This window comes from Ictalurus punctatus, chromosome 24 (assembly GCF_001660625.3).
Source record: "Ictalurus punctatus breed USDA103 chromosome 24, Coco_2.0, whole genome shotgun sequence".
Taxonomy (NCBI): domain Eukaryota; kingdom Metazoa; phylum Chordata; class Actinopteri; order Siluriformes; family Ictaluridae; genus Ictalurus; species Ictalurus punctatus.
In genome coordinates, this window is record NC_030439.2 from 22,165,745 (window position 1) to 22,184,173 (window position 18,429).

The following is an 18,429-nucleotide window of genomic DNA, read 5'->3' on the forward strand; positions in this document are numbered from 1 at the left end:
ACACCCCCCAATACACAGTCCTACTATATAGAGAGACGTCACCATTTACATATACAACCTGATAATGATTAATCAAATTAAAATGACATTACCTTAACTCCAACATGTTATAGTCTGTCTAGAAGAATATTTTGATCTATGGTATCAAAAGCTGTACTAAGGTGGCATAACACAGGCAAAGTTCCATCCTGATGCTCTACTTCTCCTTCTTTACTTGTTTCTGGTTCCACATGGATACCCTAAAGATTTCCACCTACAAAAGACAGTTTATGACCAAATCTCCTTGTTTTTCCTTCATGCCATCTCAGGGAGTTTTTCCTCTACACTGTCACCTCTGGCTTGGTTAGTATAGATCTAAATCTACATCTGGATTCCTGTAAAGCTGCTTTCTGATCATGTCTGTGAATCAAACTGAACATCCAGCAGGTCCTTTAAAAACACATATACCATCAACATAGAGAGAAGCCTCATAAAATCTTCTGATATATTAATGGATGTTGGGTGAAATTAAACAATTCATCTTTGTTTCATCTCATTCATCAGACAGAAAGTGCTATCAGAGTTGCTCTTTCTTGGACATATTGTATTTTAGTACATGAAGTGTAGAAGTGGTACAGAGATGTAGGGATTAAAAACAATCAGTGGTAGAAGAATAGATTGTTATTCTTTTTATAATTCTCAAAAGAGTTATCACAATTAAATGAGCAGAGAAGAAAAAAAAGTAAATAAGTAGGCGGGGTTTGCCAGTGTTTCAGACAGTCAGTGAGCCAATAAAGAATTTGTTTTGAAATAAGAATGTATAAAGGTATAGAAATTTGCTTTCTTATCCACAGAGATGCTAGATTTTTCTTATTAAATCACTTATAACTTAAATATCACTATATTATATAATAATAATTAATAGCCCATTAATAAGTGTGACAGATTAATGGATTTTTATGCCAACGTTACATATTTAATTCTGACTGGTCATGTGGACTTGGAGAAGTACAGATATGTTTATTTTCTAGTTACACTTTCTGTCTACCTGATGACCATTTGTTGTAACACTATTGTAATTTTTGTGATATACACAAATGAGAGCCTCCATGAGCCCATGTACATTTTCATCACTGCTTTGCTAATGAACACTTTAGGTGGCTCAACTGCTTTATACCCCAAACTGCTGAGTGATATTTTATCCAAAAATCTAATTGTTTCCCTTGATGCTTGTGTATTTCAGGCATTTTTCATTTACACTTATGCCATGTCAGAGTTCATGCTGTTGTCAGCTATGGCCTATGACAGATATGTGTCTATTTGTAAACCACTACAATATGCTGCTATTGTAAAAATGTCTACTGTGAAAAAGCTCATATTTTTGTCTTGCTTTGTGCCTAGTTGTGAAAATGCTATAGCAATGGTATTAATATATAAGATTAAACTGTGTAATTTCAAATTAAATAGAATATACTGTAGCAATTATGCAATTGTTAAACTGGGTTGTGGAGACATTTCTGCGTATAATTCGTATGGACTGTTCATTTTTGTCATTGCTGTATTTCCACAAGTGATCTTCATAATTTACTCATATATCAGGATACTCTCTGTCTGTTTAAATAATTCAAAAGATTTCAGAAGAAAAGCTCTACAGACCTGTTTACCACATCTATTAATTTTCACAAGTTTCACTGTCACTTCATGTTTTGAAATTATAAACAGTAGATTGGAAGGAAATATGCCTCACATTATTGCCATGATCCTGTCAGTGGAAAATCTGGTTATTCCTCCTCTATTTAATCCCATTATATATGGACTGAAACTTCAGGAGATTTTTAATAGGATTAAAAGAATGTTTTGGAAGAAGAAGATACACATCTTTTTAGACTAAAATTCTGATGTTTGTTTACATTACTTATATATTTATTTTTACCCACTGTAATATGAGTATACATATGTAAATTAGGGCAGCAGAAGCCCATATAGAACCTGTTAAGTTATTGTCTGCACCACATATTTACTTGATCAGAGTAGAACAGTTATAGGAAAACAGTTATTAAACTAGATTATGATAATGTTTGTACATCCAAAACCTGGAGTATTGTACTGGTGTGTTCATGTTTTTCTGATACCTGCACAGTGTGTAAAACACATGACTCGTATCACTGTAATTGTACTTTATTTATTCTGATTTTATGGGTTTGTTTTTTTTCCCTGTATCCTGTTGTTTCATCACAGATAATTAAATTAAGGTTCACAGATTTCACTTTAGTCATTGCTTCATGGTATACACACACACACACACACACACACACACACACACACACACACACACACACACACACACTTGGTGGCTCTCTCAGATGAAGTAGAAATGAGAAGTGTGTGTTGAAATCATAGTGAGTTGGGGAAGTGTCGGTGTATAAGTGAGAGAGTGCGTAGACAAGTGCGTAGACAAGTGTGTGGACGAGTATGTATACATGTGAACACACAACAACTTTTATACCCAGCAGCTGAGGAACAGTGGAGCTTCTGAAGAACAGTGTGATTCAGACTGAGCTCAGTAATGGCGGTCCTGCTGCTTCCTGTCCTCATCCTCCAGGCCATTTCAGGTGAGTAGCCTTCATGTACATTTTACATCTAGCATCTGAATGCTGTCTTGAGCTTAGAGATGTTTCAGTATTGAACTCAAACTATCGTCAGGTTTAAAAGTTACACTGTACACATCAGACACTACATAGACATTACATATAACACACTCAATATAGGAATAAAATAGTAAAAAAAGTATCAAAGAGCTTGTGACATCCCTTCACACACACACACACACACACACACACACACACACACACACACAGTTAAGCAGTTAAACTGCATAATGTGTAAAATCCAAGTAGACCTGCCATAAATGCATTTTCTGTGTGACTGTGTGCTTTGTGTGACTGAGTGTTCTGCTCTGACATGCTCTTGCATGTTGAGTAACTCTCACTGTCACAACACTGATTTCCTTCTGTACTGACGCTCACATACACATATGCAATCATTTGACTGCTTGCTGAGAGTTTACAGATTTATACCATTACTGACAAAACTCTGTAAACACCATGAAAGTAGAAACACTGGAATACTGAGAAAACAGGAACTCTGAGACCACTGAAAAATAAAAAATTCCAGGGAAATAACAGGAACATTGGGAAACAGCATTTTCATGCTTAAAATGCTGTTTCCCATGCTTAAAACCACAGAATCTCTCACCATCTTCAAAAAACAGCTAAAGACCCACCTCTTCTATGAACACCTAACCAACTCATAAAAAATAAATAAATAAATAAATAAATAAATAAATAAAACTAAAAAAAATGCACTTACACCTCTACTCTGCACTTTGCTTCTTCTGGAATTCAATTAATAGATCTTGTATGGTAGCACTTCTTGTATTGTTCTCTGCTTGATATATCGCTTTGCTTGTATCGTTCTCATTTGTAAGTCGCTTTGGATAAAAGCGTCTGCTAAGTGAATAAATGTAATGTAAATGTAAAATCTAAAAGCAACACTGAGTAATGAAATTGTCTCTCCCTAAATAATATTGTTGCATTATATTTTTGCTATGCTGCATTATATTGTAGCACCTGACTGATACCCTTGGCTAATTGCATTGGGAAGCAGCAGAAACACTGGGTAACCAGAGATTGTGAAAATTAGAACCAACAGGGGGAAATTGGAACACTGGGAAACCGGTTAAACTGAGAAGTTAGTAACACTACCAGTTGCAAATGTGTAAATGTTCTGTCTATGAAGTTGTCATTCACTTAGTCACTTCCTGTTCTACAGGATGTGCATGTTTATGGACTGTAGAAAAAGTGACGGCTAAACCCGGTGGCTCCATCACAATTCCTTGCCACTACAACTGGAGGTTCAGAGAACAGGAGAAGTACTGGTGCAGAGGGAGGATGTGGTACATGTGTGTGCGTGTGAGAGAGTGGGCAGGCCGAGTTAGTGTGATGGACAACCCAGACAAGCTGGTCACCACGCTCATGTTCTCTGAGCTGCAGGTCCGAGACGCCGGGAGGTATTGGTGCGCCGTCAAGAACGGAGGACTGATGAGCGACATCAGGACATCAATGGAGCTGCAAGTAACTGATGGTAAGAACCTGGAAATAGAATATAAATAAAATAGAACCGATTTTTTGCTGGTGCGAGTTGTCTGACTCATAAATAAAATCCAAAATGATGTTAAATTCATAACATGTGTCACGAATGGAAGTTGAGGACGGATGCAAGTGCCGATAAGAGCTTTATTATAGTCGAGATAGGCAGACAAATCCAAAACATGAGACATAGGCGTGGTCAAAGAGGCAATTGGTCAGTCGATCGGCAAACGGGCATAAACGAGGCAAAACCGAATTTTAAAAAAAAATGAGGATGAGAACAGGATCAAAACTGTGGCACAGCAACAAGTTCAAATTGTTAATAGTAACAGATTAATCTGCTGGTGGTTGACTGCTAAACTATGGGTGACATAAGAAGTCATATTTAAACCTGCATTAATGGCATCAAAAGAATTTGTGCCGTTAAAAGGAAATAATGCATTAACTTTAACAGCCCTACTTTCATCAGCTATGCTGAAGGATTTTGTCTGAAATGTTCTGTTTCACTGAAAACCTTTACTATACTGAACTTAAACTAAATGTGTGTTTATATAAAATGTGTGTGTGTGTGTGTGTGTGTGTGTGTGTGTGTGTGTGTGTGTGTGTGTGTGTGTGTGTGTGTGTGTGTGTGTGTGAGAGATCCTGATTTGTGGGTCAGCAGGGCATTGTTGTCTGCTCCTGAGGGAGGAATTGTGCATGTGCAGTGTTTGTACAGCGACAGACTGAAGAAGGTGGAAAAGAAATGGTGTAGGGGGGGAGACCTGCACTCCTGCCAATCTCAGCACAGTGCTCAAATATCCCAGAATGCACAGCTGCAGCTCAGTGATGAGGGGCAAGGCTTGTTCAGTGTAGCACGTGCGGGGCTTCGGACAGACGAGGCTGGCTGGTACTGGTGCAGTGCCGCAGGGGTCCAAGCACCTGTACACATCTGCATCACAACAACACACAACTACACACTACAAAATGACACAGGTTTGTAGACACTACACAACTACACAGTAATGTACACATTACACAACTACACAGTAATGTACATATTACACAACTACACAGTAATGTACACATTACACAACTACACAGTAATGTACACATTACACAACTACACAGTAATGTACACATTACACAACTACACAGGTATGTACACACTACACATAATAAACACAGTCAATCAATGTTACTGTATCAAGACAGATTTAAAAAAAAAAAAAAAAAAAAAAAAAAAAAAAGCATTTTTTGCTCCCTGACAATTTTTTTTTTCTAAAATTAGGTCAACATTAGCAGTTTCTGCTATTTTGTGCCAAACAGCAGCTAGGCTGCTTGCTGAAGAAAGAAGTGACCGCTAGCTAGGTAGACTTATAAACAACAAATTTCAGACATGAATGCAAATACTCAAACATACCATTATAGAGGAGAGTGGGGAAGATGAGCTGTTTTTTTTCTTAAGTCGACCTATAGCCAAGGGAATATCAGACAGGAATAAAACTAATGCATATGTCAAAATTTCAGGGTGTGTGCCATCAATTGTAACCTTAGCAGTGTGCCTAACTCAAATAGACAACAAAATATGAGGTTCCAAAAAAAGTGGTCTTGTGGCTCAATTGCCTTGTATTAGGGGTAAGTTGAGCCATCTCAGAAAACAGTTACTAACTATTGTATTAACCAGATTGTAAAGTATAACTCTAAATATAATGATTGATAATTAAATCCCTTATTCTGTTAGTTTTTTTGTATTATATTTGTGTTATATTGTTGGTGTTCATGAAATAAATATTACAACTAATTTGTCTACAGTTCTGAAACCTGAAGGTAGTTTGTCAAGTCTCTAAGATTAAGAAATAGACATGGAAGTCTTAAATTGAATGAAACTTGTATTATTTTGAGGAACATATACAGATTATTTGTCTTACACTTTCAGTGTAGAATCACAACTGTATATTTGGCATAATAGCAAACTTTTTAGCCTATAAACAAACACCAACATGTCATATATTGTGTTATGCCACGGCGAACTTGTAGCTGCAGTTCACAACGTGTAGTGCCGCCCAGGGACATGGCGGAAGAGGGCTACACTTCCCAGCCATGCCCGTGCTCGAGTTCACCAGAGTTCTGATAATGAACACCTGCACTACATCTAAAGTTATAAAAGGGCCTCATTAACGCCAGCTGCTTGCGAAGTAACCGCTCAGCAGACTCATCTCTGTTCGTTTACCAAGCATTAACCTCATATACGTTTACCTGGTTGTCGATATTCACTTGTCTTTAGATTACACTTCTGCCTACGCCCCGTATAAGCTGATTACCCGATTGTACTGACTCTGATTCCGTGTTTTATCTGTTGTCCACCCCACGTTATCTCAAGCGCCAGTCCGCGTTTGTCTCCGCCTAAGTGTCGTAACATATTGTTCTGAATATCTATATAATCACAGATTTTGTATGCAACAACATAAACACTGACATATCACATATGTACAGAAACTGCTATTCAAAATGATAAAATAAGACTGATGCTACTAAGTCACCCACAAGGAGATAAAAAACTCCAAGATGTTGGTTGCTCCAAGATGTTGCTTCCTGCATATGGCAGGCAAGATTGTGGCGTGTCTTAAAGCTTTCAAACAAATCTCGACTTATAGTAAAAAATTTAGTCACTCAATTTAAGTTTATGGACTGCATTTTTTATGTTGCACTCACTAAGCCTTGCCTGTCCTTTACATTCAGACTAAATTGCCAAATCATTCTCTGTCCTGTTGCTGGGGACTTGAATGTTGGTCCTTTGTTCTTTGTAGTGAGGCCATAGAACCTGCAAAAGTTTTTTAATGTAGTTTGCAAGCTCTTTCTTAATGTCTTCCTTAAATATGTTCTTCACCTCAAAAGTTCCTTTCTATCCAGTTGTTAGTCTTCTTATCCTCTACCTTTTGTAGATATCTATGAATGGTTGACCTATCAATCTTTCTTTTAACACTTTTCTGATGGATCTTCCTCCCTTGAGGATAGGGGTGTGGAGCCACTATCTGTTTTTCTTAACAAATAACAAATGTTATGCTACATGTAAAATATGAAGTATGTCAGTTATTCATTGTTAGGATGCAACAAAACTTAAACACCAAATACTTAACTTAACTTCATGTAAACATGAGGGGGTAAGATCAGGGCTGTAACCACCATAGACATTAAGGGGGACAGGTCCAAACGTTAGATATGGCCAAATTGTCCACCCCAGTATTTGATATTTTTGATGCCGCTCTGCTGCACTCAATTATACACTGCTACACGTGTTAGGATGAAAAAAAGTTTTTAAAGAAATTTAGGCTGGCCTGCCTCAGTGGTCTAGCAACGCTCGTCAATGTCAAAATGTTTGAAGTGGTCAGTCTAATCAAAAAGGGCAGAGGCCGTGTGACGCTTCAGTTTTAACAGTGAAAGAGTGCGGTAAGATGTAAGCTAGGTAGCTAAAGCCCTAAGTGGTTTACGTCAGAAACGGTAAATGAACGACAGTAATATCCAGGGATGCAAACATTTTCGTGATTCATGCAATGTAATGTGTTATTGTCATTGTAACGAGACAAGAAACATTAACTGAGCCGTTATTAGGAGTGTATTAGGCAGAAGATGGACAATGACTGTGTGCATATTGTGAATGAATGTTATTAACGTGGTTAACTGGCTTTACTGGTAGCCTTTCAGTAAATTCACTTTTCTAAGAAAATTATATATATAGGCGGCTGTGGCTCAGGTGGCATAGCGGGTTGTTCACTAATCGTAGGGTTGGCGGTTCGATTCCCGGCCCACATGACTCCACATGCCGAAGTGTCCTTGGGCAAGACACTGAACCCCAAGTTGCTGCTGATGGCAAGCTAGCGCCTTGCATGGCAGCTCTGCTACCATTGGTGTGAGAGTGTGTGTGAATGGATGAATGAGAACCAGTGTAAAGCACTTTGTAGAACTGCTAAGGTTTGAAAAGAAAAGAAAAAAAAAAGAAAGAAACAGTGCTATATAAGTACAGACCATTTACCATAAAACTAAAAGTGGGAGAGTTATCATCCTCAAGCTTTCAACTAGAACATGGTAAAACGTGTGGATTCTGACTTTGACGTGTTTTTTAGGTTACGGTTAAGTTAGTCATTTATTAAAATAAAAATATTTTATTTGCAAATCTAGTTCTTCGACTATTTTTTTAAAATTCATTTAATTCTGCTTTCTGTCTCTATGTCCTCGTTTTTGTGCTCCAACAGTTAAAGGTTAAAAGTTCAATTTAAAAGTTTTTCACCTAAAAAACAAAAATTCTGTTATTTACTTCTCCTTATGTCATTCCAAACCTAAACAATGTTACTCTTACATAATCTCATAAAAGACCCCCCCCCCCCCCCCCCCACACACACACACACACACACTTTTCCACTCTATTACAGCGCTATTCCATAAAATGGCAGAATATAGTGATCATGAGCTTTAAAATGTGCACTATAAAGGCAGCATAAAAACTGTACTCCAAGTGGCCATATGAGAGCTTTGTGTCTTTGCACTGCTTTTTTGTATAGCTGTGTAAACATTCTTCAAAATTCTCCTATTGTGTTACACTGGAAACAGCATACAGGTTTGGAACAACTTGAGGGTGAGTAAATAATTTTGTGTAAGTAATTTTGTCTGGCTAGCTGACAGTCACGTCGTTTTACAGAGACATTATGACAATAATGAAAAAACAATCAAATGATAATAATTTTTTATTTGGGACATCAGAAAAAAGGGTAAGCTGACAGGATATATATTAGCAGTATATACACAGTGTAAATTTTGCAATTCATATTTGGTCTGCTCTACTGTTTGGAACATATTGTTCACTATATCTGTGCATAATAAAATGAAAGGCCTACCTGGGGTAGAGTGAGTAAATCTTAAATATAATAAACCATCCACTCTAACTTGTTTTTGTATTGTAATACACACTGTAGTTATTGTGGTCCTGAATATAAAAGGTCTTGCATTGTATATATAAATAATGTGTATATATAAATATTTGGGCCGTTATTACATAAAGAACTAAAAAGGACCATTACATTTGTGATCCTACCCCCACCAAATGGTTTGGGCCCTCTAACCCCCAAATGTTCAGGATCTGGTTATGGCCTTGGATAAGATGAACCACCAGTTCATCAACTTACCCCCAAGGCTGTGGCTTTTTTTTTGCCCCACAGTCACAATTTTGGGTAAAATCTTTAGTCTAGCAACCCTGAACTACATATTTGCTAATTCACTCACATGTTTTTACACATTCATCAACATGATAACATTTTAAACTGAAGTCAATTATTTTGATGTGAGACTGATTATACCTGACAAAGACCAATGACGGGCAAAAAAATATGCTTATCACTTCATCCATATGGTTCTTCCTTCCACAGCAAGATGAAAATGGAGAATGTAAATACATTTATGGTCACATGACAATAATTGTGTTTGGTTGCCCAGATACAGGCGGTGGGTCAACTTACCTACTGGCTCATCTTACCCTACTCTCCCATACTTAAAATATATTTACAATATTTGCAAATTATACCACTACTGCAGGCTCCAAGAGATTCTGAATGGCACCAATAAGTTTAAGTTTGACAAGTCAGTCATGTTCATTCACTGTTTGGCAGTTGAGAGGTCTACCATGGCCTCTCTTTATGATATTAGGTTTATCTGATTTGAGGAGAAGCCGTGCTTCCAGGTCGACAAAGAGTGCAACTTCAAGAAAACTTTGAGAGAGGTTTTTTTGTTTAAAAAAACAAAACAAAAAAACATTTACTTCCAGTGAAGCTGTAGACACCACACAACAACACAGATGCACTCTATGCTGCTTTGTGATTGTGTATTTAAATAAACCTGAACTAAACTGTGTGGGTAATAAATATTCACTCTCCTCCATCTCTCCACTCTCCTTCATCCACAGTGTATAGTGATCCTCTGTCACCATCACACACATCCACTACTATGCGAACACACACACACTCACATACACACACACCACCCAGCACTTTACGTGGATCAACCACATCTTCAACCATATCCTTGCCATCTATAACACCTGAGAATGTGTTCACCTCACCTGCAATAGGTAAGGACCACTTGCATGTCACAGTGCGCGCACACACACACACATACACACACCACTAACTCAATTCACTTTACTCTCACAGTGCTAGAATATCCATCATCCACACCTGAATCCCCACCCATTGCTACACCCACTACCTCACACAGGTGCGTATGATACTGCTGTACTCTTGTTTGTTTTGTGTTATGTGATGATATCACCTCGGTCCACACAGAACTGTTCCTCAACTCTTTGAGTTATATTGTAGATGGAGTGTGTGTGTGATCGTGCTCTTGGCTGCAGTGATGTCAGTACTGGTGGGTGCGGTGTGCTGGAGATGGAGGACACACCAGCGTGAGTAAAACACACACACAATAATAATGAAATGTAATGAATGAAACACTCAGTACAAACATGGTAAAAAAAAATTAAAGATGAAAAAAATTAGAAGTGAAACAGGAACTTTAAAGTTTAATTGCTATCTGTGACAAACAGGAAATGCTACTGGAAGATGTCTTCTTGAAATGTGTGTGTGTGTGTGTGTGTGTGTGTGTGTGTGTGTGTGTGTGTGTGTGTGTGTGTGGGAGAGAGAGAGAGAGGCGTTACAGTAAAAATCTCAGTGCTGTTATTCTGTAAAGGATGGGTTTCACCACATATGAAAAAAAAAACCCTTACATTTATTCACTTAGCGACTTACAAATGAGGGAATACAAGTAGAGCGATATATCAAGCAGTGTGTGTGTGTGTGTGTGTGTGTATGTGTGTATGTATGTATGTATGTATGTATGTATGTATGTATGTGTATATATATATATATATATATATATATATATATATATATATATATATATATATATATATATATATATATATATATATATACATACAGTGTACAAGATTTTTAATTGAATTTTTTAGAGAAGCAAAGTCCACAGAGTAGAGGTGTAAGAGCCAGTGTAACTGCAGATTGTTTTTATTTTTTAAATTATTTTATTAAATTAAATTCTTTATTCTGATATTTTGAGATACTGGATTTTTGATTTCCGTGAGCTGTAAGCCGTAATCATCATGACTAAAATAAAACAAAAAAAAAGCCATTAAATATTTCACTTAGTGTAATGAATCTAGAATACATGAAAGTTCCACTTTTTGACTTAAATTATGGAAGAAAAAAAAATTCCATGATATTCTAATTTTTGAGATGCACCTGTACATTGAAATTCTTGTTTCTGAAACTATCCAGCTGAAGTTCAAGTAAGGGAGAGGTGGACAGAGTCAGCAGAGCTCAGTGTGAGTAAACGCATTCATAACACACACACACACACACACACACACACACACACACACACACACACACACACACACGTTAAAACGTATAGCTACATACTAATGATTAATGATGTTTAATGAACAGGTAACTGATGATGCAGAGCTGTTAGACCGTGATTGGAGCAGAGCCGCCGTCCTTCAACTGCAAGAAGAATCTAATTCTTAGATGATCACACTAGTGATGGAAAGTCCGATTTATTTCTGCGAGCCGGTTCTTTTGGACGGTTTGTTTCAATGAACTGGTTCAAAAAACTGATTCATTGGTTCCTTTACGTCATCAAGTAAAGGCGTTACTACGTATTTTTTTCTAACAACTCCGTGTCATGTTATATCAATGAAACCTTCAAATAAAGTGATGTCTGAATGTATATTGTTGATCAGTGCCTTTCATTCACTTAGGTTCATGGTGTTTGTGGTCACAGTTTCATACGATTGACCAATATCGAGTGGGCTACATCTTGGACAAGTTTCCTAAAGTTTTGCACCGACAGCACACATTATAGATATTGATGCACAAATGCCAATGCTGTTCTACATGTCTAAAGGATATAGAAAGAATAAACTAGTCTTATCAACTCCATGATTTAGCTTAACTACTTAAAATATAATCTGCATGCACAATAGACTATAGTAAAATTAATTTATATCTCTCGCTAGAAAGGTTTTTTCATGTTTTAATAAAAATGTATTTAATAAAACTAGTCATTAGTTCAGTCACCAGTCACTAGTAAACAAGCAAGCACGAGCCACCTAGCATAACAAATGCAAAATATGATTCCGATGATCACTCGGTCTTAATCGAACTGAAAGAGAAACAACATTTGGATACACTTTGAAGAAGTAGGACCAAGCAAAGCAAAATCAAAATGTGCAATAATTTCTTTTCAGGCTCAGGAGGATCCACATCACATTTTACACAGCATCTACAAAACACCCAACTGCCCAGCTTACACAAGTAAGGCAACCCAATCCAGATGACTCTGCAGCACACACTCAGTTCAACCTATACCCAGATCTGAAGCAGGGACTAATGTGCCAAGCAGCAAAGAGCTTTCTGTTAAGCACTATGTGAGATTGGCCCTGTCAGACAGAGTAACATGGATGAAGAGTTCGTAAAAATGATTGCTCTTGATTTGCAACCTTTTTTATTGTTAAGGATGAAGGACTTAGAGTTTACACAAAGGCACTTGATCCACTTGATCCATTCTTCGAAGCAGGCAGACCATTTCAGCAACACTTTTGCCACAGATATTCAAATCAGTCTTTTTTTTGTGGAGAATGCAGCATTATAGATACAATTTGCGTGTGCATCTGATAATGCTAGCAACATTAAAGCTGCACTTCGGAAGGCTGGATGGAGGCACTTGCCTTGCTTTGCCCACACTATAAACCTGATTGTTAGGGAAGGTTTAAAACACGTTCAGTGGGTTGTGGCAAAGGTAAAAACTATTGTTGCACACTTTCACAGGACCACTACTGCATCGGAGCATTTCAGAGCACTCAGAGACAGATGGGCCTTGAAGAGTTGAAGCTCAAACAGGATGTAGGTATAAGGTGGAACTATGCTTTACATGCTGCAAAGATATTGGCAGCAAAAATATGCCATTATTGCCACACATGCCCTTGTCAGCGCCAGCTTGCCAACACTGACCCCTGATGAGTGAGGTCATAGAAAAACACACGTTTCTCTCTCAGAGCTCGTCATGTCCTGTTGTCTTGTCTGTCTGTAGTCTCAGCACATCCTCTGTGATTCTCACGTCAGTTTTCTGTTCCTGGCTGGTGAACATCTCTCTGACAGAGTTGTACCCTAACCTTAACATTAACCCTAACCCTGGATAGTGGTAGCTCAGTGGTTAAGACTTGTAAGCTTGTAAGGTCGTGAGTTGAAATTGTAAATGTATGCATGTGTATTTTGTAGATTAGATGTATTTCGAGTTGTTGAATGGTAAATGGTCTGCACTTACAACCCCAATTCCGAACAAGTCGGGACAGTATGGAAAATGCAAAAAACAAAAAAAAAAACCAAAGAGTCATTTGAAAATTCAATTCATCCTGTAATATATTGAAAACACATTATTTGATGTTTTTCTTGGTGAATTTAACTTATAATTGAAAATAGTTCAATAGTTCAAAATAGTTCAGATCATTTCAAATCTGATAACTGCAACACTGAAAAAATTGGGACAGCCAACTGTTTACCGCTGTGTAACATCAGCTTTTCTTTTAATAACACTAATTAAGCATTTGGACGCTGAGTGAAGACACCAGTTGGATAAGTTTAGCGAGCGGAATTTTCCCTCATTCATCCATTATACATTTCAGCTGTGCAACTGTACAGGGCCTTCATCGCCTTATTTTACACTTCATAATGCACCACACGTTCTCAATGGGAGACAGGTCAGGACTGCGGCAGGCCATGCTCACACCTGCACTCTCTGCTTACGCAACCATGCGCTTGTAATCCGGGCAGAATGTGGTTTGGCGTTGTCCTGCTTTGGATGGCAGCAGATGTTGCTCCACAATGTGTACATATATTTCTGCATTAATGCTGCCCTCACAGATGTGCAAGTTACCCCTGCCATGGGCACTGACACGCCCCCATACCATGACAGACGCTGGCTTTTGGACCTGACGCTGATAACAGTTCTGACGGTCCTTTTCCTCTTTGGCCCGGTGAACACGACGGCTGTTTTGTCCAAAAACTATTTGAAATGTCGACTCGTCGGACCACAAAACACGATTCGACTGTACTACTGTCCATCTCAGATCAAGCCCAAGCCCAGAGAAGTGGGCGGAGTTTCTGGACAGTGTTGATGTATGGCTTCTGCTTTGCATAGTAAAGCTTTAACTTGCATCTGTGGATTCAGCAGCGAATGGTGTCGCCTGACAAAGGTTTACCGCAGTATTCCCGAGCCCATGTCAGGATCTCCATTACAGGCTCATTACAGTTTTAAGACTGTGACATCTAAGGGATCGGAGATCACGCGCATTCAGAAAAGGTTTTCAGCCTCGCCCTTTCACGCACCGAGATTTGACCGGATTACTTGAATCTTTTAATTATATTGTGCACTGTAGAAGGTGAAACGCCCAAAATCCTACCGATTTGTCTTTGGGTAAAGTGTTGGATTATTCAATGATGCATCTGTGGGCAGATCAGCGAGCCTCGACCCATCCTTGCTCTTTAAGGCCTAGTCCTTTTTTGGAGGCTCCTTATATACTCTGATTAGACAATTGCCTCACTTGTTTCACATCACCTTCTTATTCCAACTTCTCACATTGCTATTAGTCCTAAGCTGCCCCTGTCCCAACTTTTTTGGAATGTGTTGCAAAATGTTTATGTTAAAAAAAAAAAAACCTATGCAGTTGATTAGGTAAAACATCAAATACCCTGTCTTTATCATTTTTTTGTTTGTTTGTTTAAATACACTTCAAAGTACATTTACAAATCACTCCTCTTTGTTTTTATTAGCATTTTCCATACTGTCCCAACTTTTTCGGAATTGGGGTTGTACATAACTCCTTTTAACCTTAACAATTCTACAAAGCACTTTACACTGTTTCACATTCACCCATTCATAGACACACCAATAATGGCAGAGCTTCCATGCAAGGGACTAACCTGCCATCAGGAACAACTTGGGGTTCTGTGTCTTGCCAAGGACACTTCTGCATGTAGACCAGGGATCAAACTGGAACCCTGTGATTAGTGGACAATCCACACTAACACCTGAGCCACAGCTGCAATTTTTTAAATTTTGTTTCAAATACAGGCCTGATTGTATATTTAGTATTTATTCTCTTATTCTGCACACACTTGGGGAAAAAACTTAATAGTGTTTCCCTTTATCTAACTCAAAAAAATGTGTGGTTTTCTGTCTAAAATCTTCATTTGAACCTAGAAGATAGTGTGGTGTTTTAATTGCTGCACCCATTTGATTTAATTAAGATACATTGTGGGGTTTTTTTTTTCATTGAGTACAGCATGCCATGTGGTGGTGCACATATTCACACCCATTGCTACGACACTCCTAAATTAGTTCTGGTGCAACCAATAACCATCAGCCCAGGTAAAGAGAGGACTAGTCATAAAAGCAACCACAAGGCTAAAGGTAATTATGAAAATGATGCTTCACAGTGTGCATGGTGTTCTCAGGGTGATGAGCAGTGTTAGGTTTCCACCAAACATATCACTTGTGCTAAAGCCAGCAAGTTCAGTTTTGGTGTGACTACATGTTTGCTGAACCCCCAAAGAGAAAATAAAGGGCTTTTTTCAACAGTGGTTTCTTATCACCACTTTTCTATAAAGTTCAGCTGTGTGGATGGTCTAGGCTATGGCTTTCCTGTGAACAGCTTCTCTCATCTAAGTTGTGGATCTCTCCAGCTACTTCAGAGTTCCCCATGACCTCTTTGTTGTTTCTCTATTTCCCTCTTTATCCACTCAATGACATTTTAGGGAATGTCTCCTCTAGGCTGAGTTGTGATTGTTCCATATTCTTCTTATTATTTTTTTTTTAAATAGCAGGTTTAATGTAGTTCCTCTGTATGTTCAAGGTTTGTGAATTTTTTTCTATAGACAACCCTGATTTAATACTTTTCCAGAACTTTGTACCTGACATGTTTTGATCACTCCTTGGTCTTCATGATACTGTTTACTGTGAACTACAGGGAACAGTTCCTGTTTTGAAATTGTTTGCCAGGAGTTTTTTGCTTTAAGCTATACCATTTTTTAAAAATCAGTAAAATAATTTTCTTTTGTTTTATTTTTCACTTTGAAAAATTTGCAACTTCCCATTCTGCCACAGAAAGTTTTCGTTTTTGTCTAAAGATAGCGATCAGAGATCATCCACCGGATGATACTGGTACTCAGCTTGGAGGGTACCAGACATAGCATTTAATCTTAGGCAAGCAAAGGTTTTCGAAGATAGTTATTCATGTAGGAGTTAATGATATACGCCTTCATCAGTCAGAGGTTACTAAGAGTATCATTGTAAACAAACATACATATATGTTTGTTTGTCTTGGTTATTTTGTATTTGCCACATGTAAATAGTTTCACAGACTTTCTTTGCATAAATAAATAAAAAGAGTAACATTGTAGAGATGTGTAAATTAGCGAAGGTAATGCAGTAATATGCTCTGGCCTCATCCCTATGCAGCATGGTGTTGTAGCTTACAGCAGGTTATGGTCGCTGAACTGCTGGATGTCCAGGTGGTGCTCTGAAAAAAATGTGGACTTGATAGATAATTGGAATAGTTCTGAGGGCAAGGCTGACCTGTTAGGGCGGGATGGTATCCATCCCACTCGGGAAGGTGCTGCTCTCATTTCTTGCAGTATAGCACATAGTCTCAGAACAGGCCTAGTTAATTTGTGACAATCCAGGGACCAGACAAGCAGGCTAAACAGACTGTCTGCTAATTGCACTGAGTCGTCACTCAGGTTCCAATATATTGAGACTGTCTGCACTAATTGTTAATCTAACCATTACTGATCAGGAGTTTAATATACTATGATTGACACAAATATGGATTAAAAAATGAGTATGTAGCATTAAATGAAGCTAGTCCTCCCGGATACAGTTACATACATCACTGTCTTCTTACTAGCAGAAGAAGAGGCCAAGAGTCACACAAAAACCTGAAAATGAATTCAATGCATTTTCTTTATACTAACATAACATACGTAGCCACATAAAATAAGTCTACCGAGTCGATTCTGCTGATTTTTTACAAACCCCCAGGTCCATATTCTGAATTCCTTGGTGAATTTGCAGATTTAATCTCTAACTTGGTTGTTTCTTTAGACAAAGCATTAATTCTTGGTGACTTTAATATTCATTTTTTATAAGACCCTCTAAGAACCAGCAGTTGTGTCCATTCTAGATTCAGTCAGGGTGAATCAGAACATAATAGCACCCACTCATAATGGTGGTCAGATTCTTGATATAATAACATTTGGATTTAATGTAGAAAATATAGTCACATTCCCACATTCTGAAACTATCACAGATCATTATCTCATCTCATTTAAAATGTCTTAGTCATAATATATGCACTTCACCATGCTACCGCATCAAACGTACATTCACGTAAGCTTACATTCATGTACATTCACCACACCGAGTTTTATCAATAATCTCGGAGTTATCAACCTTGTTTGGATCACCATCTGATCCCAGAGAACATGATCAGGTGAGTGTTCTGCTACACTCTAGACTTTATGCATTTTTTCAGTGACGAAGTAGACAATATAAACACATCAGATCAGAAAGTAGAATGTTTTATTCCCCTTCAAGAGTCTGAAAAATGTCATTAATTTCTCGTCAAAATCTAGTACATTTGTGTACTAGATGCCTTACCAACATACTTCAAAAATACCAGAAGTAATCAAATCTCTTCTAAAAATAACGAGTTCTTCCCTTAGCATTGGCGACGTACCTAAATCTTTTAAACTAGTAGTTATAAAACTCCTGATTAAAAAGCCTGAATGCAAACCATCAGCTTTCCAGTTATAGGCCAATATAAAACTTCCCAGCATAAGGAATAGCATAGGAATAACATTCATGAAACCTATCAGTCAGGATTTAGGACTCTGTCTCCTTGCTTGTATTGCTATGTAAGGTCTGTGAAATGTGGGTAATGCTTCCCCCAGCAGGAAATTTTAAATGCAACACCATTAAGATCAGTGATTCAGTGAATAAAATCTAAAAAGCTTTGATTACTTGCTGTGAAGCTTTCTCACACTGCAGCATGTAATGTTTGTAACACACACACACAGCTGATGTATCTTTAGAGATATTGTTTACTAAAAAAAATTGTGTTAAAACGATTTATATAGTTACACCCTGCTGTATTACATCCCCTGTGTTCCAAACTCTAATTTGATCATTTAGACACACCCAC

General features: G+C 37.8%; 2 protein-coding genes across 3 annotated transcripts; both read left to right on the top strand.

The window, feature by feature from the left end:
• The first annotated feature begins 1,030 nt into the window (after positions 1 to 1,030).
• LOC108256908 (olfactory receptor 52E8-like) lies at positions 1,031 to 1,870 on the top strand. The gene is made up of 2 exons (XM_053675221.1): positions 1,031 to 1,382; positions 1,551 to 1,870. Exons 1-2 carry the CDS (start codon positions 1,031 to 1,033, stop codon positions 1,868 to 1,870), a joined length of 672 nt encoding a protein of 223 aa, XP_053531196.1.
• Positions 1,871 to 2,342: 472 nt separating this feature from the next.
• On the top strand, positions 2,343 to 11,897 carry si:ch211-264f5.2 (immunoglobulin domain-containing protein). 2 transcript variants are annotated; one of them, XM_017454780.3, is made up of 8 exons: positions 2,345 to 2,591; positions 3,811 to 4,122; positions 4,767 to 5,099; positions 10,057 to 10,221; positions 10,304 to 10,367; positions 10,469 to 10,554; positions 11,444 to 11,490; positions 11,615 to 11,897. In XM_017454780.3, exons 1-8 carry the CDS (start codon positions 2,546 to 2,548, stop codon positions 11,693 to 11,695), a joined length of 1,134 nt encoding a protein of 377 aa, XP_017310269.1. In that variant the 5' UTR covers positions 2,345 to 2,545; the 3' UTR covers positions 11,696 to 11,897. The 2 variants fall into 2 exon arrangements, with proteins under 2 accessions (XP_047006543.1, XP_017310269.1); XM_047150587.2 differs by lacking the exon at positions 10,057 to 10,221 and having other exon boundaries at positions 2,343 to 2,591.
• The last annotated feature ends 6,532 nt before the right edge of the window (positions 11,898 to 18,429 follow it).

Excerpts from the sequence above, each read along its gene's own strand:
- LOC108256908 (XM_053675221.1), top strand. The coding sequence starts at position 1,031 with ATGACCATTTGTTGTAACACTATTGTAATTTTTGTGATATACACAAAT. Across the intron at positions 1,383-1,550 it reads GTCTTGCTTTGTGCCTAGTT|TGATCTTCATAATTTACTCA; the intron begins GTGAAAATGCTA and ends TATTTCCACAAG.
- si:ch211-264f5.2 (XM_017454780.3), top strand. The coding sequence starts at position 2,546 with ATGGCGGTCCTGCTGCTTCCTGTCCTCATCCTCCAGGCCATTTCAG. Across the intron at positions 4,123-4,766 it reads GGAGCTGCAAGTAACTGATG|ATCCTGATTTGTGGGTCAGC; the intron begins GTAAGAACCTGG and ends TGTGTGTGAGAG. Across the intron at positions 10,222-10,303 it reads GTTCACCTCACCTGCAATAG|TGCTAGAATATCCATCATCC; the intron begins GTAAGGACCACT and ends TTACTCTCACAG.